At 45.6% G+C, this 21909-nt stretch overlaps 1 protein-coding gene across 1 annotated transcript; it reads right to left on the bottom strand.

The window, feature by feature from the left end:
* Positions 1-4260: 4260 nt before the first annotated feature.
* LOC137375746 (protocadherin-10-like) lies at positions 4261-20890 on the bottom strand. The gene is made up of 2 exons (XM_068043135.1): positions 18431-20890; positions 4261-4329 (listed from the first exon to the last, which is right to left on the bottom strand). The coding sequence occupies exons 1-2, from the start codon at positions 20888-20890 to the stop codon at positions 4261-4263; spliced, it is 2529 nt and encodes an 842-aa protein (XP_067899236.1).
* Positions 20891-21909: the final 1019 nt, after the last annotated feature.

Genomic DNA, 21909 nt, shown 5'->3' with positions numbered 1-21909 from the left:
GATGCCAAGTATTCTCCGAAGGCAGCGAAGATGGAATGAATTGAGACGTCGCTCTTGGCTGGCATACGTTGTCCAGGCCTCGCTGCCGTAGAGCAAGGTACTGAGGACACAGGCCTGATACACTCGGACTTTTGTGTTCCGTGTCAGTGCGCCATTTTCCCACACTCTCTTGGCCAGTCTGGACATAGCAGTGGAAGCCTTACCCATGCGCTTGTTGATTTCTGCATCTAGAGACAGGTTACTGGTGATAGTTGAGCCTAGGTAGGTGAACTCTTGAACCACTTCCAGAGCGTGGTCGCCAATATTGATGGATGGAGCATTTCTGACATCCTGCCCCATGATGTTCGTTTTCTTGAGGCTGATGGTTAGGCCAAATTCATTGCAGGCAGACGCAAACCTGTCGATGAGACTCTGCAGGCATTCTTCAGTGTGGGATGTTAAAGCAGCATTGTCAGCAAAGAGGAGTTCTCTGATGAGGACTTTCCGTACTTTGGACTTCGCTCTTAGACGGGCAAGGTTGAACAACCTGCCCCCTGATCTTGTGTGGAGGAAAATTCCTTCTTCAGAGGATTTGAACGCATGTGAAAGCAGCAGGGAGAAGAAAATCCCAAAAAGTGTGGGTGCGAGAACACAGCCCTGTTTCACACCACTCAGGATAGGAAAGGGCTCTGATGAGGAGCCACCATGTTGAATTGTGCCTTTCATATTGTCATGGAATGAGGTGATGATACTTAGTGGCTTTGGTGGACATCCGATCTTTTCTAGTAGTCTGAAGAGACCACGTCTGCTGACGAGGTCAAAGGCTTTGGTGAGATCAATGAAAGCAATGTAGAGGGGCATCTGTTGTTCACGGCATTTCTCCTGTATCTGACGAAGGGAGAACAGCATGTCAATAGTCGATCTCTCTGCACGAAAGCCACACTGTGCCTCAGGGTAGACGCGCTCGGCCAGCTTCTGGAGCCTGTTCAGAGCGACTCGAGCAAAGACTTTCCCCACTATGCTGAGCAGGGAGATTCCACGGTAGTTGTTGCAGTCACCGCGGTCACCTTTGTTTTTATAGAGGGTGATGATGTTGGCATCGCGCATGTCCTGGGGTACTGCTCCCTCGTCCCAGCACAGGCATAGCAGTTCATGTAGTGCTGAGAGTATAGCAGGCTTGGCACTCTTGATTATTTCAGGGGTAATGCTGTCCTTCCCAGGGGCTTTTCCGCTGGCTAGGGAATCAATGGCATCACTGAGTTCCGATTTGGTTGGCTGTATGTCCAGCTCATCCATGACTGGTAGAGGCTGGGCTGCATTGAGGGCAGTCTCAGTGACAGCATTCTCCCTGGAGTACAGTTCTAGGTAGTGCTCAACCCAGCGGTCCATCTGTTTGCGTTGGTCAGTGATTATGTCCCCCGATTTAGATTTGAGGGGGGTGATCTTCTTGATGGTTGGCCCAAGAGCTCTCTTCATGCCATCATACATTCCTCTGATGTTTCCGGTGTCTGAGGCCAGCTGAATATGACTGCATAGGTGTTGCCAGTAGTCGTTTGCGCAACGCCTAGCTGTTCTTTGTGCAGTACTTCTGGCTGCTTTCAGTGCTGCGGATGTTAAATCGCTGGGGGCTTTCTTGTAGTTCAAAAGTGCAATGCGCTTAGCGGCTATGACAGGTTCCAGCTCTTCATTATGAGATTGAAACCAGTCTGCATTTCTCTTCGCACTTTTGCCGTAGGTGGTCAAAGCTGACTCATAGATGGCGTCTCTGATGTGGGCCCACTTGGTCTCAGCATCCCCTGTGGGAGTGTTTTGAAGGGCTGTTACAAGTGAATTTAGAAATTTTTGTAACAGCTGTGGGTGAGAAATTCTGCTCGTGTTGATGCGCGGGTGGCCCTTCTGCTTGGAATGATGCAACTTCTTTGGTCTGAGTCTAACCTTGCTGCACACCAGGGAGTGGTCGGTGTCGCAGTCCGCACTGTGGAAGCTGCGTGTGATTTGAACACTGTTTAAGGCGGCTCGCCTTGTGACAATGAGGTCTAGCTGGTGCCAACGACGTGATCTTGGGTGCCTCCATGAAACCTGGTGACAGGGTTTAGTGTGAAAGAACGAGTTGGTGATGCAGAGGTTATGATAGGTACACAACTCAAGCAGTCTCTGCCCGTTCTCATTCATCCTTCCAACGCCATAGCGCCCAAGGCAGGAGGGCCATGAGTCATGGTCGGCCCCAACCCTGGCATTAAAGTACCCCAGCAGGAATAGGTGTTCGGTGTTGGGGATGCTGCTAATGATGTTATGGAGTTGTTCATAGAACTGGTCTTTAGCTTCAGGTGCGGAGCAGAGTGTTGGAGCATAGATGCTGAGTAGGTGTACTGGACCAGAGGTGGTGAGCAGTCGGATGGACAGTATGCGTTCCGAGCCATTTGAGGGAGGCTCTATCATGCTGAGCAAGGAGTTTCTGATGGCGAAGCCCACTCCATGCTGTCTTGGTTCTTCAGGATCCCTGCCCTGCCAGAAGAAGGTGTAGTCTTGCTCTGCTAGAGAGCCACTCGCGGGGAGGCGAGTCTCCTGAAGTGCTGCAATGTCCACATTGAATCTACTGAGCTCGTTGTTAATGATGGCGGTCTTCCGAGAATCGTTGATTTGTGTAAGGTCTTCCGACAGGCCAGGACACATAGTTCTGACGTTCCAGCTTGCAAAGCGAAGGGCTGGTACCTTCTTTCCTTTTTTCATGTTGTTTGGTGCGGTGTATCAGTCCACCTTTCGGGCAATGACCCTGAGCTCCAAGCACCCATTGAAGCAGGCAGACTGTGGCGGGACAGAACCTTATTGACCGGGGGCTGCCCGGTTTGAGGCGGGCGGTAGCTGTCCAGTGAGGTGCAATGACCTCTCCCACCGACAAAGGCAACCCGTGGCGCCCAGTTTCTACGCCAATTTATCTGGACTTATAACCCGTAACTGCTGCCTTCCGTGTTGTTTCGGTTGCTGTGAGGCAACTATGGAGTGACCTCTCCATGGCGCATGCCTGGGCAAATTTATGGAGGTTGAGAGTTGCCCAGTCGTCAAAACCCCCCTCTCGGCCTTTCTGGTGGGGTCCAAAGGAGTGCAGGACACGACGTTTGGCACCAGTATGGCTGCAGGAACTGCCGGAAACATGCCAAAGGTGACACATGACCGCCTACGGGGTTCCGCTCCGGATTTTCTGTTAGGGTTTACTCCCTTAGCCTTGGTCTCTCCCGAGACGCCCACAAGGCAGTGGGGTTGTTGGGGCCCCTACACAGGTGTAGGATGGTGCCGGTGGGAGGAGGGGATGCAAGGGGGAGGGGTAGAGGGAGGGGGTGGGGGGGTGCAGGGGAAGGGGGTGCGGGGTGAAGATGGTGCGAGGGGGGGGCGGGCTGGGACGGGGTTGTGAGGGGGTGAGCTGAGAGGGTGGAGCAGGGAAGGGGACGGGGGTGGGGGGGGGTGGAAGGGGGGTAAAGGGGGGGGAGGGGGGGTGGAATCTGGTGCAGGTAATAAGCCATTTCCTCAGTGCCCACCATCGACGTCCGGAAAGCTCATCCACGTCCTTCGGGAGGTGAAGCATCATTTGGCAGACTTAGAGGTGATTACATTTGTTAAGGGTTTTTTTTTTGCAGTGGTTTAAATAAAGGCATGCAGCATTGCCGACAGTGCGCTGCAGATGCTCTCCGAGCCATCTCCCGCGGGCGCTTTTTAACGTGCATCTAATTATATTATTCTACGTTTGTCCAAACTCCGTACTTTTTTTGTCTAATGTACTTATTTCTTCATCAAATCGCAACGAGAACAAGCTGACTGAACGAACTATTCTAGACGACTGAAATTATCCGAGTTGCTTTAGCAAATTGCTTAACCCTTGTTTCATATTTTAGTGAGATAATGTGTAAGGTTCCTCCTCCCTTACCAGGTTTAAATAAAATGGCATGGACTGATGTGCTATAATTACAGAACTTATATATCTTTTATATATAAATTACGAATTCCTTTTTTAGTCCTTCCAATAAAAGCGCGACGTCAACGGGAACTGCCGAATTTGAAGTAGAAGGTTCACCACCACCTTACCAGAGCTACGAATCTTGCGATGTCCAAATCCCAAGAACTAGTAATCTTAATGGAAAACGATGCGCAATGTATTTCTATTACAAACAAATCATTAAGATGGTGAATTTCGTAAGAGCAGTTCGTTATGTATATATATTACAAGTTTTCACAGGCTTCTGTTCTATTCATTGTCAATTGAAATCTGCATTTCCATTAATCCACAACCTAGAAATATGCACGGTGCATAATATCCAGCGTTGATTCTGGCGAATGCTCAAATATGTAATAAAAGTTCTGAAAGTAGAATCATCAATAACAATTATTACTTACAGATTCATTAACATTCCGGATTGACCGTCTTTTCGGCTGTTTCGGATTGAACATGTCGCTTTCACCAACCAAGCCATCGGATGCTATTTATTGGTCTACAACAAAGGAAACGGGAGGTAACTGTTCATATGCGACGTCCAAGAATATTCAATTCAATTCAATGCACAGTCCGGGAATTGAATATCTTTCCAGATGCAGGTGCTTATCTGAAATGCGTTTGATCAGTGAGCGAATTCAAAGCGGCTGTGAAATAATAACTTTAACTGCAACTTGGCGGAGTGAAACTATATGGATGACAACCACACTGAGGTAGCACAGCAAAATAACTACATTGTCATGGAACACAACTTGGGCCATCTCTGGAGTCCGTTCCTGGACAACTTCCAACTGAGTTCTCCTTCGCAATTTCATTCAAGGCAATCCATTGCCACTTGCCCCAATCCAGGCTCGTCTCCACTACTTAGACGCCCTCCTCCGAATAGCGCAATGCTCAGCCGGGTTCTGTTAGGTATTTTTCCTGTCCTGACGTGGAGAACCACGACTCTGCTTCCATTGTTTTTCTGAACTATTCCGCCATCTGGCCTGCATTAGTCTTCACCGTAATCTTCAATTGCCATACAGCTGCTTTATTATTTCATCTCTTCAAGAATTACATTGGATGCTGAACTGGATTCCAGTGTACTGCTGTTTTTCCAGCTGTACAGCAATGTTGCTTTCGGCAGAAAATCGTTTTCCACTGGTTTGAATGCCATTTCACCGCGAGCCTCTGTGTGATACAGTAGTCTTTATTTTCGCCATTACTTTCCAAAGTGATTGATATCTGCTGGATTATCCCTATTTCGTCATCCAGTCTGCCTTTGCAGGCTAATTTTCCTTGGACGTTTTTGTTTCCATCCTGGGATCGTTCTAATGTGGTACTACTGGATCTGCTCTTGATGATGATCCCATCTCTGACATTCTGTTTTCTGCGTTCTACCCGTGGACACTAATTGTGTCCTGTTCCACTTGTTGTTTAGACCGCCTCCAGGGAGTCCCGATCTGCGGCGCTCCTGTCATTGTCTCAGCTTGAATCATCTCCTTTGTGAGATGATAGATCTTCTATGTGCTTTGCAGCATTCTCTGCAAATCACGTTTAAAGACCTCTTTAAAAGCAGCCGTTACAGCTAACTATCTTTCACAATCAATGACCACCCGTTCCAGGGTACCTCCGCGGGACTAACTTCACTACCCTCCTTCGAGTTTTGTTCATCACAGCCACCATGACCCAGTGAGTTCCGTCGTTGGCCCTGATTGTTAAATCAGACCTGCGTCTTTTCCACCGCTTCTCTGGCATCTTCCGAACCTCTTCAAAATGTGACTCCCCTTCCACTTCAAAATCTTGAAATGAGCACTCCCCACCGCATTCCCTCTCTTCCTCGCAACGCCAAAGTTTAATCTCCTGGATTTATGAAAATCTGTAGACCTCGATGCGCCTTCCCACAGTATCGATACTGCCCTTATCAAAACCATGCATGTTGTAATTATAAATTCTTTTGATCACATTACTGGCTACTATTTTGACGTCACCATCTTACGTAGCCCCACCAGTCCTACGATCACTGCAAACACAATCTCCATCAACTTATTTGGGTCATTTACCATCCACAGTTTTACTTTCGACACCACTAGATCTGTCTGACACATATTCGACCGACAAGGCCTTGATTTCCTCTGCCAAAAGAAGCCATTAATCCGTGATCATTTTGGAGCGTGAAGGTAATTCTTGTCTCCTTTTCTCAACTCTCAAGAATCTACTTCTGCCTCCCTTCCTTAACATCCACATTCGCATCTCCCAAAAAAACAGCACCTTTTAATTTTTTTTTAGCAAGGTGAAGACAATCCAATTATTTCTGTCGGCCTTCCTCATCTGCTCCTGCCAATGAAACCAATGCCTACCCCAAAAAAACTCTCCCGTCCGCAGCACTCTTTCTTCTGTCTAGTCTTCCCTCATTTCCACCCAGGTCCCGTAAAAGTTCATCCAATTCGAGAGTTACCTCTCACTTCCATGACCCCATTCCCACGCACCTACTAACCGCAATATTTCCTGACGCTGATGTTCGCTGACATTGGGAATGATTCTTTTTGGCTGCAATCACTGTGCCTCTCCCTCTTGCAAATAACAGAATCGCCCCAGATTTATAAAAAAAACCTCTGAACTTTCTTTTCTTGTAAAGTGCCGCCAATCTCCAATTTTCCTCTCAGCGTCAAAGTTTTATCTCCTGGATTTATGAAACTCTGCAGTTCTCTGTGCTCCCTTCCGCAATATCGAAATATCTCTCATCAAAATCTCGAAAGACATTTCCTATGACTATGACCATGGCGCACCAACTATCAATGCCCCTCCAGATCTCTCTGCATCTTTTGTACCTGCTGAGCACGTCATGTTCCTGTGTGTCCCTCTTTGTCAAGCTCAACTGCTTTTTCTGGCATCCACTTCTATCTTGTCAATTGCAGCAATAGTTGCTACTCTATCCATCGAAGACCTCTGCAGAACCCACAACGATCCATAATTGATCAATCTTCGTTCCTCATCAATATCCTGGGGGTTACCATTGACCAGACACTCAACAGGACCAGCCATATAAATACTGTGGCTGCAGGAATAGGTCAGAGGCTGAATATTCTGTGGTGATCAATTCAATTCCAGCCACCCCACCCCTCCCCAGGGATTGTCAACCATCTACAAGGCACACGTCAGGAGTGTCATGGAATACTTTCCACTTGCGTGAATGAGTGCAGTTCCCAGAATTTTCAAGAGGCTCGCCACCGTCCAGGAGAATGCAGCTTGCTTGACCAGCACCCCATCCACAATCTTAAGCATCACTTCCCTCCACCATTGGTGCAAAGTGGCAGCAGTCTGTACCATCTACAAGATGCATTGCAGAAACTTGCCAAGCCTCTTTTGACAGCACCTTCTAAGCCGTGACCTTAGAAGGACAAAGGCAGTAGAGGCATGGGAATGCCACCACCTGTACGTTCCCCTCTAATCCACTTGATTTGGAACTATATCGCCATTTCTTCTCTGTCACTGGATCAAAAAAACTACATCTCCTTTGCCAACAGCATATGGATCTAGCTACACCACTTGGATTGAATCTTGGTTAGATGCTCTCCTGTTGGACATGGTCGTTACCTGACACTTGTCTGGGACGAATGTTTTGCCAGGAACATTCGGCTCCTGACCTCATAACAGCCTTGGTTCAAACACGGATAAAAGAGCTGAAGTCAAGAGGTGAGGTGAGAGTGAGGCTCTGGATAGCAAATTAGCATTTGTCCGAGTGCAGCATCAAGGAGCCCGAGCCTAAATGAAATCAATGGGAATCAAGGGGAAAACTCTCCAATGGTTCGAGTCATAGAAACATAGAAAATAGGAGCAGGAATAGGCCAATCGGCCCATCGAGCCTGCTCCACCACTCATTATGATCATGGCTGATCATCCAACTGAGTAGCCTGTTCCTGCTTTAGCCCCATACCCTTTGATCCCTTTAGACCCAAAAACTATACCTAACTCCTACTTGAAAACATACAATGTTTTGGCCTCAACTGCTTTTTGTGGTAGCGAATTCCACAAGCTCACCACTCTCAGGGTGAAGAAATTGCTCCTATTCTCAGTCCTGAAAGGTTTACCGTGTATGCTTAGACGATGACTCCTGGTTCTGGACTCCCCTACCATCGGGAACATCCTACCTGCATCTACCCTGTCAAGTCCTGTTAGAATTTTATAGGTTTCTATGAGATGCCCCCTCACTCTTCTGAACTCCGGCACATATAATCATAACCGACTCAATCTCTCCTCATACATCAGTCCTGCCATCCCAGGAATCAGTCTGGCAAACCTTCGCTATGACTCCCTCGATAGCAAGAACATCCTTCCTCAGACAAGGAGACCAAAACTGCACAGAATATTCCAGGTGTTGCCTCACCAAGGCCCTGTATAATTGCAGCAAGACATCGCTGGTCCTGTGCTCGAATCCGCTCACTATGAAGGCCAACATACCATTTGCCTTTTTTTACCGCATGTTGCAACTGCATGCTTACTTTCAACGACTGCTGGATGAGAACACCCAGGTCTCGCTTCATATTCCCCTCTCTCAGTTTATCGCCGTTCAGATAATAATCTGCCTTCCTGTTTTTGCTACCAAAGTTGATAACCTCACATTTATCCACATTAGGATGGTCTTCACCTGAACCAGAGGGGTACCAATATCCTATGGGGGGAGATTTGCTAGTGCTCTTCGGGGGGGTTTAAACTAATTCAGCAGGGGAATGGGAGCCTAAATTGTCGTGCCAGTGTACAGGATGTTGAGAGTAGTGAGGTCAGGGATAAGGTTACAAGGACGCAAGAGGGCACTGGCAAGCAAGAACCTGGTTTAGAGTGTGTCTACTTCAACGCCAGGAGCATCCGGAATAAGGTGGGTGAGCTTGCAGCATGGGTTGGTACCTGGGATCTCGATGTAGAGGCCATTTCGGAGACATGGGTAGAGCAGGGGCAGGAATGGATGTTGCAGGTTCCAGGATTTAGATGTTTCAGTAAGAACAGAGAAGATGGTAAAAGAGGGGGGGGGGGGAGGTGGGGGGGTGGTGGTGGTGGTGGCATTGTTAATCAAGGAGAGTATTACAGCGACAGAAAGGACGTTTGAGAACTCGTCTACTGAGGTAGTATGGGCCGAGGTTAGAAACAGGAGAGGTGAGGTCACCCTGTTGGGAGTCTTTTATAGACCTCCAAAAAGTTCCAGAGATGTAGAGGAACGGATAGCTAAGATGATTCTCGACAGGAGCGAGAGTAACAGGGTAGTTGTTATGGGGGACTTTAACTTTCCAAATATCGACTGGAAATACGATAGTTCGAGTACTTTAGATGGGTCAGTTTTTGTCCAGTGTGTGCAGGAGGGTTTTCTGACACAATATGTAGACAGGCCAACCAGGGGCGATGCCACATTGGATTTGGTACTGGGTAATAAACCCGGCCAGGTGTTAGATTTAGATGTAGGTGAGCACTTTGGTGATAGCGATCACAATTCGGTTAGGTTTACCTTAGCGATGGGCGGGGACAGGTATATACCGCAGGGCAAAAATTATAGCTGGGGGAAAGGAAATTATGATGCGATTAGGCAAGATTTAGGATGCGTAGGATGGGGAAGGAAACTGCAGGGGATGGGAACAATCGAAATGTGGAGCTTATTCAAGGAGCAGCTACTGCGTGTCCTTGATAAGTATGTACCTGTCAGGCAGGGAGGAAGTTGTCGAGCGAGGGAGCCGTGGTTTACTAAAGAAGTTGAAGTGCTTGTCAATAGGAAGAAGAAGGCTTATGTTAGGATGAGACGTGAAGGCTCAGTTAGGGCGCTTGAGAGCTATAAGCTAGCCAGGAAGGATCTAAAGGGAGAGCTAAGAAGAGCAAGGAGAGGACACGAGAAGTCATTGGCTGATAGGATCAGGGAAAACCCTAAGGCTTTCTATAGGTATATCAGGAATAAAAGAATGACTAGAGTTAGATTAGGGCCAATCAAGGATAGTAGTGGGAAGTTGTGTGTGGAATCAGAGGAGATAGGGGAAGTGTCAAATGAATACTTTGCATCAGTATTTACAGTAGAGAAAGAAAATGTTGTCGAGGAGAATACTGAGATTCAGGCTACTAGGCTAGATGGGATTGAGGTTCACAAGGAGGAGGTGTTATCAATTTTGGAAAGTGTGAAAATAGATAAGTCCCCTGGGCCAGATGGGATTTACCCTAGGATTCTCTGGGAAGCTAGGGAGGAGATTGCAGAGCCTTTGTCCTTGATCTTTATGTCGTCATTGTCGACAGGAGTAGTGCCGGAAGACTGGAGGATAGCAAATGTTGTACCCTTATTCAAGAAGGGGAGTAGAGACAGCCCTGGTAATTATAGACCTGTGAGCCTTACTTCGGTTGTGGGTAAAATGTTGGAAAAGGTTATAAGAGACAGAATTTATAATCATCTTGAAAAGAATAAGTTCATTAGCGATAGTCAGCACGGTTTTGCGACGGGTAGGTCGTGCCTCACAAACCTTATTGAGTTTTTTGAGAAGGTGACCAAACAGGTGGATGAGGGCAAAGCCGTGGATGTGGTGTATATGGATTTCAGTAAGGCATTTGATAAGGTTCCCCACGGTAGGCTACTGCAGAAAATACGGAAGTATGGGGTTGAAGGTGATTTAGAGCTTTGGATCAGAAATTGGCTAGCTGAAAGAAGACAGAGGGTGGTGGTTGATGGCAAATGTTCATCCTGGAGTTTAGTTACTAGTGGTGTACCGCAAGGATCTGTTTTGGGGCCACTGCTGTTTGTCATTTTTATAAATGACCTGGAAGAGGGTGTAGAAGGGTGGGTTAGTAAATTTGCGGATGACACTAAGGTCGGTGGAGTTGTGGGTAGTGCCGAAGGATGTTGTAGGGTACAGAGGGACATAGATAGGCTGCAGAGCTGGGCTGAGAGATGGCAAATGGAGTTTAATGCGGAAAAGTGCGAGGTGATTCACTTTGGAAGGAGTAACAGGAATGCAGAGTACTGGGCTAATGGGAACATTCTTGGTAGTGTAGATGAACAGAGAGATCTTGGTGTCCAGGTGCATAAATCCCTGAAGGTTGCTACCCAGGTTAATAGGGCTGTTAAGAAGGCGTATGGTGTGTTAGCTTTTATTAGTAGGGGTATCGAGTTTCGGAGCTACGAGGTCATGCTGCAGCTGTACAAAACTCTGGTGAGACCGCACCTGGAGTATTGCGTGCAGTTCTGGTCACCGCATTATAGGAAGGATGTGGAAGCTATGGAAAGGGTGCAGAGGAGATTTACTAGGATGTTGCCTGGTATGGAGGGAAGGTCTTACGAGGAAAGGCTGAGGGACTTGGGGTTGTTTTCGTTTGAGAGAAGGAGGAGGAGAGGTGACTTAATAGAGACATATAAGATAATCAGAGGGTTAGATAGGGTGGAGAGTGAGAGTCTTTTTCCTCGGATGGTGATGGCAATCACGAGGGGACATAGCTTTAAGTTGAGGGGTGATAGATATAGGACAGATGTCAGAGGTAGTTTCTTTACTCAGAGAGTAGTAGGGGCGTGGAACTCCCTGCCTGCAGCAGTAGTAGACTCGCCAACTTTAAGGGCATTTAAGTGGTCATTGGATAGACATATGGAGCAAAATGGAATAGTGTAGGTCAGATGGTTTCACAGGTCGTCGCAACATCGAGGGCCGAAGGACCTGTACTGCGCTGTAATGTTCTAATTCTAATTCAAATTATACTGCATCTGCCATGCATTAGCCCACTCACTCAACTTGTCCAAATCACCTTGAAGCCTCTCTGCATCCTCCTCACATCACACCCTCCCACCCAGATCTGTGTCATCTGCAAATTTGGAGATATTACATTTAGTTCCCTCAAGTAAATCATTACATTTAGTTCCCTCGTCTAATTCATCAATGAGTCAGACCTAGAACAAATTAACAAAAACAAGAAATGCTGGAATCACTCAGCAGGTCTGGCAGCATCTGTGGAAAGAGAAGCAGAGTTAACGTTTCGGGTCAGTGACCCTTCTTCGGAACTGACAAATATTAGAAAAGTCACAGATTATAAACAAGTGAGGTGGGGGTTGGGCAAGAGATAACAAAGGAGAAGGTACAGATTGGACCAGACCACATAGCTGACCAAAAGGTCCCGGAGCCAAGGCAAACAATATGTTAATGGTGTTTTGAAAGACAAAGCATTAGTACAGATTAGGTGTGAATATACTGAATATTGAACAGCAGCAAGTGCACACCTGAAGAAAAACAACCTGAAAAAAACAGTGGGTAAGCAAACTGAACAAACTAAGATGAAATGAAATAAATGCAAAAAAAGATTGTACAAAATGTAAAAAGGAATGTAAAAAAAAAAGGAAGAAAATATAACTAAAAATGACTAAAAATGAAAGTAAAGTAGGGGGCTGTCATGCTCTGAAATTATTGAACTCAATGTTCAGTCCGGCAGGCTGTAGTGTGCCTAATCGGTAGATGAGATGCTGTTCCTCGAGCTTGCGTTGATGTTCACTGGAACACTGCAGCAATCCCAGGACAGAGATGTGAGCATGAGAGCAGGGGGAGTGTTGAAATGGCAAGCAACCGGAAGCTCAGGGTCCTGCTTGCGGACTGAGCGGAGATGTTCCGCAAAGCGGTCACCCAGTCTGCGCTTGGTCTCCCCAATGTAGAGAAGACCACATTGTGAGCAGCGAATACAGTATACCACATTGAAAGAAGTACAAGTAAATCGCTGCTTCACCTGAAAGGAGTGTTTGGGGCCTGGGATAGTGAGGAGAGAGGAGGTAAATGGGCAGGTATTACACCTCCTGCGATTGCAAGGGAAGGTGCCCTGGGACGCGGACGAGGTGGTGGGGATAATGGAGGAGTGGACCAAGGTGTTGCGGAGGGAATGATCCCTTCGGAATGCTGACAGGGGAAGGGAGGGGAAGATGCGACTGGTAGTGGCATCACGCTGGAGGTGGCGAAAATGGCAGAGGATGATCCTTTGGATATGGAGGCTGGTGGGATGAAAGGTGAGGACAAGGGGAACCCTGTCACGGTTCTGGGAGGGAGGGGAAGGGGTGAGGGTAGAGGTGCGGGGAATGGGTCGGACACGGTTGAGGCCCCTGTCAACCACAGTGGGGGGAAATCCTCGGTTGAGGAAAAAGGAGGTCATATCAGAAGCACCGTCATGGAAGGTAGCATCATCAGAGCAGATGCGTCGGAGACGGAGAAACTGGGAGAATGGAATGGAGTCCTTACAGGAGGTAGGGTGTGAAGAAGTGTAGTCGAGGTAGCTGTGGGAGTCAGTGGGCTTATAATGGATATTGGTAGACAACCTATCCCCAGAGATGGAGACAGAGAAGTCGAGGAAGGGAAGGAAAGTGTCAGAGATGGACCATGTAAAGGTGAGAGAAGGGTGGAAATTGGAAGCAAAGTTGATAAAGTTTTCTAGTTCTGGGCGGGAGCAGGAAACGGCACCGATACAGTCATCAATGTACCGGAAAAAGAGTTGGGGGAGGGGGCCTGAGTAGGACTGGAACAAAGAATGCTCGACATATCCCACAAAAAGACAGGCATAACTAGGACCCATGCGGGTACCCATAGCGACACCTTTTACTTGAAGGAAATGCATGGAGTTGAAGGAGAAGTTGTTCAATGTGAGAACAAGTTCAGCCAGGCGGAGGAGGGTGTTGGTGGATGGGGACTGGTTGGGCCTCTGTTCCAGGAAGAAGCGGAGAGCCCTCAAACCATCCTGGTGGGATGGTTAGAACAAAGGAAGATTGTTGTGGTTGTTGGAGGCCAAACATCTCAGCCCCAGGATATTGCTGCAGGAGTTCCTCAGGGGACTGTTCTAGGCCCAACCATCAATGTCCATCCCTCCATCATAAGATCAGAAGTGGTTATGTTTGCTGATGAATGTATGACATTCAGTAACATTCACAACTTCTCAGATACTGCAGCAGTCCATGTCATATGCAACAAGATCTGGACAACATTCATTCTTGGGCTGATAAGTGGCGAGTAACATTGACACACAAGTGTCAGGCAATCACCATCTCAAACAAGAGAGAATATAACCACCTCCACTTAAGGTTAAATGGCATTTCCATCGCTGAATATCCCACTATCAACATCATGGGGGTTATCATTGACTAGAAACTTAACTGGAGCAGTCAGATAAACACTGTGGCTGCATGAGCAGGTCAGAGGCTGGGAATTCTGTAGCGAGTAACTGACCTCCTGACTCCCCAGATCCTGTCCACCATCTACAAGGCACAAGTCAGGAGTGTGATGAAATACTCTCAACTTGCCTGAATGGGTGCAGCTTCAACAGCACTTAAGAAGCTCGACACCATCCAGCCAAAGCAGCCTGCTTAGTTGGCACCCCTTCCACCACCTTCAACATTCACTCCCTTCACAACGAATGCACAGTGGCAGCAAAATGTACCATCCACAAGATGCACCGCAGCAACTCACCAAGGATCCTTTCACAGCACCTTACAAACCCACGACCTCTACCACTTAGAAGGACAAAGGCAGCCGTAGCATGGAAACGCCACCAGCTACAAGTTCCCCTCCAAGCCACACACCATCCCGACTTGGAACTATATCACTGTCCCTTCATTGTCACTGTGTCAAAATCCTGTAATCCCCTTCCTAACAGCACTCTGGGTATACCTATACCCCAAGGTAGCAGCGGTTTGAGAAAGCAATTCACTACCATTTTCCCAAGCGCAATTACGGATGGGGAAGAAATGCTGACCTAGTCAGCGATGGCCACATCCCATGAACAAATAAGAAACATGATGGGTGGGCAACAAATGCTGGCCTTGCCAGAGACGCTCGCATCTCATGAAGGACAAAAGAAAATATTGCCACTTACCAACACAAGGCTAAATGCTGTCGAGTCTCGCTGCAAGTAGACGTGGACTGCTGGACTGCTTCAGTATCTGAGGAGTTGCCAATGGTTCTGAACACTGAACCCTGAGGAACTCCTGCAGCGATGTCCTGAGGCTGAAATGATTGGCCTCCAACAGCCAAAACCACCTTCCTTTCTGCTAGGTATGACTCCACGCAGTGGAAATTGTCACTTAATCTCTCCTGCCCTCCACCCTATTACAGATCTTTACTTTTGTTCATCTTCCCCGCTGTCCCCTTTTACTTTCTCAAAACATATTAGATATCTAACTTTTCGCGGTTTTAATGAAAGGTCGCGATCTTGAAACGTTTACTTTGTTTTTCTCTCCACAGATGCTGCCTGACCTGCTGTGTCTTTCCAGCATTCTATGTTTTTATTTCAGATTTCCAGCATGCACAGTATTTCGCTTTTGTATTATTGCTTAATTCACTGTCACTTCTCTTCCAGCAATGTGCCTATCTTCAAGAAATTCTGCTCTTTTCTCTTATGGGATTGTAGTTTTTCTGCTACCTTTTTTGCCTTCATTGCTTTATATCTGCCTTATTTTTTTAAATTCAGTTATCTACCAAAAAATGTTTTCACAGCCACATTTCCCTTGTTGTCTTTGATCAGGGATCTAGCAGAAATCGCTATAACAGCCACATCTCCTTCCTCGGCAACTTCCTCCAGCTTATTCCACCTGGATTCCAAGACTCTTGTGTTTTGAATCCAGCCACGATTACAGATATATTCGAGACAATCAGAATTCCTCAAACTGCTGTTCTTGTTGCATCCCAAAATGCGCTCTCAATGCCATGCACTGCCACATGTCCGCTCTCGACCTCTCTCTTAAGCAGCACTGACTCATTCTATCCCAAAACTGCCCTGTCCCATAGTTTCATTTCATCCCTCACTTCTGGCGCTTTAACTAAAAACATTTTATCCTCCTTTTATGTGTGAAGGATCACAAGCTTCAGCAATACATTGGCATCAACACTCCTCTGAATCTTTCTTCCCCTTCCCCTCCCTCTGACCCCATCTCTTCTTCGAATTTCACCCCTTGCTGTTTATTCACTCTATTCTCTTTAATTTCCCTCACCGACTCTGAACGATCTGTCCTCGGTAGAGGATTCAGCTTCACCCCCTCCGCCCCGACCTCAGTGAATTTCAAGCTCGGCATGAGCTCTTCTTTCATTGCTGCTGCCTCCATGCCCACTTCTTTGACTTAATTGGCCATGAGTCTACCGCCTACTCAGTGGATCCTTTTACTCATCTCTAAGATGCCCCCTTTACCTGAACCCTTCCGTCTCTCCTCTTACCCTCCCTTGATAGTTTATTGAGAACTCACAGCATGGCATCAGCTATCCCAATTTCTCTGCTCCCTTTCCTCGCTCTAGCCTATCTGCTTCTGAATTTGCAGTACTCCTTTCCCTCAGTTCCAATGCTAACATCGTCATCAAACGTGTTGACAAGGGTGGTATCGCTGTTGTCTGCCATACCAAGCTCTACCTGGCAGAGGCCAAATGCAAACTCTCCAACGCGTCGTTCTTACCTTCCCCTGAACCATGGTGTCATTTCTGAATATAAAACCATTGTTACCTGGATCGTCACTGACCTAATTTCCTCTGAAGATCATTGCTCTTCAATCTCAAACCTCATTGTTCCCCGAACTTGTAGAGCCCACTTTTTCCTCCTTCCCAAAACCAACAATAAGTCTGCCCTGGTAGACCCATTGTTTCATCCTGAAATGTAGTTAACAAAATGGACAATACCTCTGATGCATCAATCAAGCCATTCTATGACAATTCCTATGGGGTGGATGCCACTCATTTACATAACCTTTGTGTTCTGTGATGAAATCAGCCAATTTATTGACTTATCCAGATCTGCTCTGACATTGAACGCTTTGTGTTATTCAATTTCTTTCAATTTGCTAATGCTTAACTCAGCCCAGAGGACCCTTGTAAGCAAAACCTTCCTTCAGAGAAACGTATCTTGCTTCTTCTGGAATAATGCATTCGGTTAATAAGGTTACCACTTTTTCCATTTTGCTTCCATATGAAACTTCCCAATTTTATATCTGTGAATATCTGATTGCCATGGACTATCCAGTAGCAGCCATGTTTCTTTCAAGGCTATCTCTTGTGGAGAGATAAAACTAGGGGGCACAGTTTAAAATAAGGGGTCTCCCATTTCAAGACAGAGATGAGGAGAATATTTTTCTTTCAGAAGTTCATGAGTCTGCGGAACTCTCTTTCCTGGAGAGTGGTCGAGGCAGGGCCATTGAATGTTTTTAAGGCAGAGGTGGACAGATTCCTGACAATCAAGGGAGGCAAAGGGCATCAGGGGTCGGCAGGAAAGTGGAACTGAGTCCACAAACAGATCAGCCATGATCTTACAGACAGGTGGAGAAGACTCGAAGGGTCAAATAGCCTACTCCTGCTCCGAGTTCGTATTCGGTTAAAAGGTCACCGCTTTTTTCCATTTTGCTTCCGTATGAGACTTACCAATTTAAAATCTGTGAATATTTAATTTCCCCTGACGATCCAGAATCAGCCAAGTTCTTTCAAGGCTGTCTGTTTTGGGAGAGACTAACGCTAAGGGGCACCGTCTGTTAAAATCATTCATCTGCATTCTAATTCATGTCACTAAAACCAAAATTAAATTGTCACGATTTACACATCCATGTAGCTATAGTAATCCCTTTTTATTATTATTTTGTGCATAAATGTTCCCTTAACCAGTCCCATACATTTCAGAGGTACCTTTACGCTTTTCGTTTGTCCCTTCACTATACTTATTTCAACCATCCTCTCATCCGCGCTAAAAAATAATAATCTTTTCCTGACTTAACAGGGTAATTCAGGACCTCACTTACTTTCTGAAAATAAAATGTTCCATCAAGCCTCAAGAATCGGTATTATCTATTTTTATTGAAATTATACTTCAAGTTGAAACTACATAATTATCGGATTTAGCTTTATCTTCCGTCTGAGCTAATTATTTGGATTAACAAGTTCATCAGAGTATAGATAAAGTCTTGGAACTTTCAATAATGTAGTCGCTAGATTATTGCTTGTTCTGGTTATGGGTCAAAGGTGGCATAATGTGGTTGAAAAACAGATCAACATAATTTACTGGGATGGTGGAGTAGGCACGAGCAGCTAAATCGCCTTCTTCCATTCCTTTTTTCTTATCCGCTGACTGAGTGGCTTGCTGAGCCATGACAGCGAAACAGTCCAGAGTCAACAATCTTGTTGTATGACTCGAGCCTCATGCAAGCCATACCTGGTAAGAACAGCAGATTTTCTCCTCGGAATGACATTAGTGGCCTACTTCTGCTCCTAATTCGTATGTTCCTAGTGAGATTGATAACCAGCTGACATTTTTTACCCAGATTTCGACAACTTTGTGGTAACGTTTATCGAAAGTAGATTTTTGTTTTAATTTCTGGATTTATTTTAAGTCAAAACAACTTCTTCAACTGCTATTACGGGCCTCGACACACGTTCTCTCGATTATTAGTCCAGGCCCCCGGTTGACTATTCCAGAGTAACATAATGCAATGCCATACCTTCTAAAAATGCTAAGTGAAGTTTAAAGTGTTAACAACGGACCACTCACCTTGCGAAATTCAGTGATTTCCTTGTTTGTAGACTGTGATACCTTTCCATGTTCTGCAGCAGTACATATGCCAGTTTTGATATCAATTATGGGCGCTGTCACACCATCTAACTTCAGAAACATGAAATTGTTCATGTCTGAATCTTGACGCACATCATAGCGAAATGGTTGCGGGAAAGTGCCACTTTCAGTGTAATTGGGTGGCATTTGAATATTCACACTCGCCTTTTGAATTACACGTAGCGAATCCCTGCTGGAAATGTATGACGTGTGCCAACAGCAACAGTCACTATTAGTTTCCGTTCGACCTCTTTGTACCTTAATACCGAGGATAACAATCGCCGCAAGCAATAGCAGCGAAATTGTGCCAAAAGAAATCATTAAATAAAATTTAAAATCAGATGTCCATGGCCCAGAGGTCCCGAACATGCCAATATTAGATGCGTTTTCTGTAATATCATCCTGCACTGATACATTGATGGTGACAGTAGATGAAAGGGACGGAATTCCATTGTCCCTCACCAAAATGACGATTTTCTGTCTGAGGGAATCTTTATGCCCAAAGCGGCGAATACTCCAGATTTCTCCTGTTTCTGGAGCCACCGTAAACAGACTTTCATCAGTGGGCTGAAGAAGCTGATAGACAATTTGAGCGTTCTGCCCAGAATCGGCATCAGTGGCTGTCACTTTTGCAACCAAGTAACCCGAATCGGCAGTTTTAGGCATCGTGTCCTCTGCTGCAGACCCTTCACTTGGCAAAGGTGACAGGATCACAGGGACATTGTCATTCTGATCTGTGATGATGACATTTACCGTTACGTTACTGCTGAGCGGAGGGGATCCAGCATCCTTCACTTGCACACAGATTTGAAAATTTTTAAGTTGCTCAAAATCAAAAGACTGGTGAGCAAACATCACACCATTGGCTGAGTTTATTGAGACGAATGTGGACGCGGGCAACCCGTGTATCAGGCTACTCAAAATATCAAAACGTATTTGTGAATTTTGATTAGAATCTGGATCAAAAGCTGACACAGAACCAATTGAAGCACCAATGATATTATTTTCTGTCACATACATGGTGAACGAAGGCTGCGTAAAGCGTGGCGCGTTGTCGTTTATATCTGAGACTTGAACTCGGATGGTTTTGTTGGTCGAGAGGGGAGGAGAGCCACTATCCGTACATGTAATGGTAACGTTGTATTCTGACACTTTTTCACGATCTATATCACCATGAGTGACTAACGTATAGTAGTTATTAAAGGAGCTATTAAGCTTAAAAGGAATACCCCCGTTGATTCGGCAATAAACAGCCGCTGTATTTTCAGAATCTCGGTCTGCAACTCTTAAAACAGCTACTGCAGTGTTTAGAGCAGCATTCTCTTGAATGAAATTCGACGCAGAAGTCGTTATTATTTCAGGAGAATTATCATTAACATCAGTGACCTTTATCAAAACTGTACAGTATCCTAGCAGTGGAAGCGAGCCTCTGTCCTTGGCTTGTACCATAATCTGATAATTCACTGTTTCTTCAAAGTCTACGGTACCAATTACTCTGATTTCTCCGTTGGCTGAATCTAAGCGAAATATATCGCGAACTCTATCAGGAGTGTGATCGGTGAAAGAATAGATTATCTCACCGTTTAGGCCTGCGTCTAGATCAACCGCAGTTACTTTCACAATCAAAGTATTTTTGCGCACGTTTTCGGCCGTGGTGATTTGATAGACATTTTGTTCGCAAACTGGGGCGTTATCGTTCGCATCAAGCACATTAATGTTAATCTGGGTTGTCCCGAATTTCTGTGGAGTTCCTCCGTCAAACGCCGTTAGTGTTAACCGATGAGTTGGCTGTTGCTCTCGGTCTAGGGGTCGTTCCAGCACGAGTTCTGGGATGCCATTTTGTTTGCTGTCTGACTGTGATTTCAAAGTGAAATACTCGTTTGGGCTCAGTTGGTAGGAGCGAACACTGTTGGTTCCAGCATCCGGGTCAATCGCGCTCTGGAGCGGGAAGCTCGTTCCTGCTGGCATCAATTCTGCGATTTCAATGTTTACCTCACTTCTCTGGAACACGGGCGAATTGTCATTTACGTCGAGAATCTCAATTTCCACACGAGATAACTTTAGCGGGTTCTCAATCACAGCCTCTATTATCAATACGCACGACAGGCGGTGTTCGCAAAGCTGCTCTCTGTCTATTTTTTCTTTTATAATGAGAGCTCCAGTTTTTAAATTCACGTCTAGATATTGTTTTTTGCCTTCAGATGCAATCCGAAATCGGCGCTCCAATAACTGCTTTACATCTAATCCCAGGTCCGCAGCGATATTTCCAACCAAGGCGCCAAGATCTAATTCTTCCGGAATTGAGTAGCGAATTTTTACACAGACTGAATCCGAAACATACATGAGTATCAGATAAAAAACAAGCCATAGGGACAAATGGCTATTCATCCAGTAGGCCATTTTGGATCAAAGTACTGCGAATATAATTGCCAGATTCTCAGATGAATTTATACGTGCCTTGTTGTTAGACCGATAACGCATTTGTTCATTACCTTGCTTATCCAAAGGAAATGTTGCTTTTTATGTATAGCGCGTAGACGTTTTGGTTACGATCGCCTAGATGATTTTACAAATGCCCTCAGATTTTTCCGTCCCTTTCTGCGATGTGAATTAAGAGCGTGGAACGGTGAATGCTGTTCGTTCATTCCACAGCGCGTAGTGCTTGATGAAGGAGGAGTGGTGCTGGATCTCCAGACACATTTCTTCACCTCATTGGTAGACAGCGACACAAAGAGACTCGGCCAATAATAACAGCTCATTATCTTAAAGCAATACTGCCTCCACTGAACACCGGAAGAATTGCTTTGTGCATTTAATGTTGTGCAACTTTAATTGACGTTGCTAGTTTATATTTCTTACCTGCTTTGCTCTATTATTCAATTGACGTGCAATCTAATTATATTATTCTACGTTTGTCCAAACTCCGTACTTTTTTGTCTAATGTACTTATTTCTTCATCAAATCGCAACGAAAACAAGCTGATTGAACAAACTATTCTGGACGACTGAACTATCCGAATTTCTTTAGCAAATTGCTTAACCCTTGTTTCATATTTTAGGGAGATAATGTGTATGGTTCCTCCTGCCTTACCGACAGCTTTACCAGGTTTGCCAGGTTTAAATAAAATGGCATGGACTGATGTGCTATAATTAACAGAACCTATATATCTTTTATATATAAATTACGAATTCCTTTTTTAGTCCTTCCAATAAAAGCGCAACGACAACGGGAACTGCCGAATTTGAAGTAGAAAGTTCACCACCACCTTACCAGAGCAACGAATGTAACCTTTCTTGCGATGTCCAAATCCCAAGAACTAAGATATTAATGGAAAACGATGCGCAACGTATTTCTATTACAAAAAAAAATCATTAAGATGGTGAATTTCGTAAGAGTAGTTAGTTATGTATATATATTAC

Source organism: Heterodontus francisci, chromosome 12, assembly GCF_036365525.1.
Source record: "Heterodontus francisci isolate sHetFra1 chromosome 12, sHetFra1.hap1, whole genome shotgun sequence".
NCBI lineage: Eukaryota > Metazoa > Chordata > Chondrichthyes > Heterodontiformes > Heterodontidae > Heterodontus > Heterodontus francisci.
This window is presented reverse-complemented; position numbering and strand designations above follow the sequence as displayed.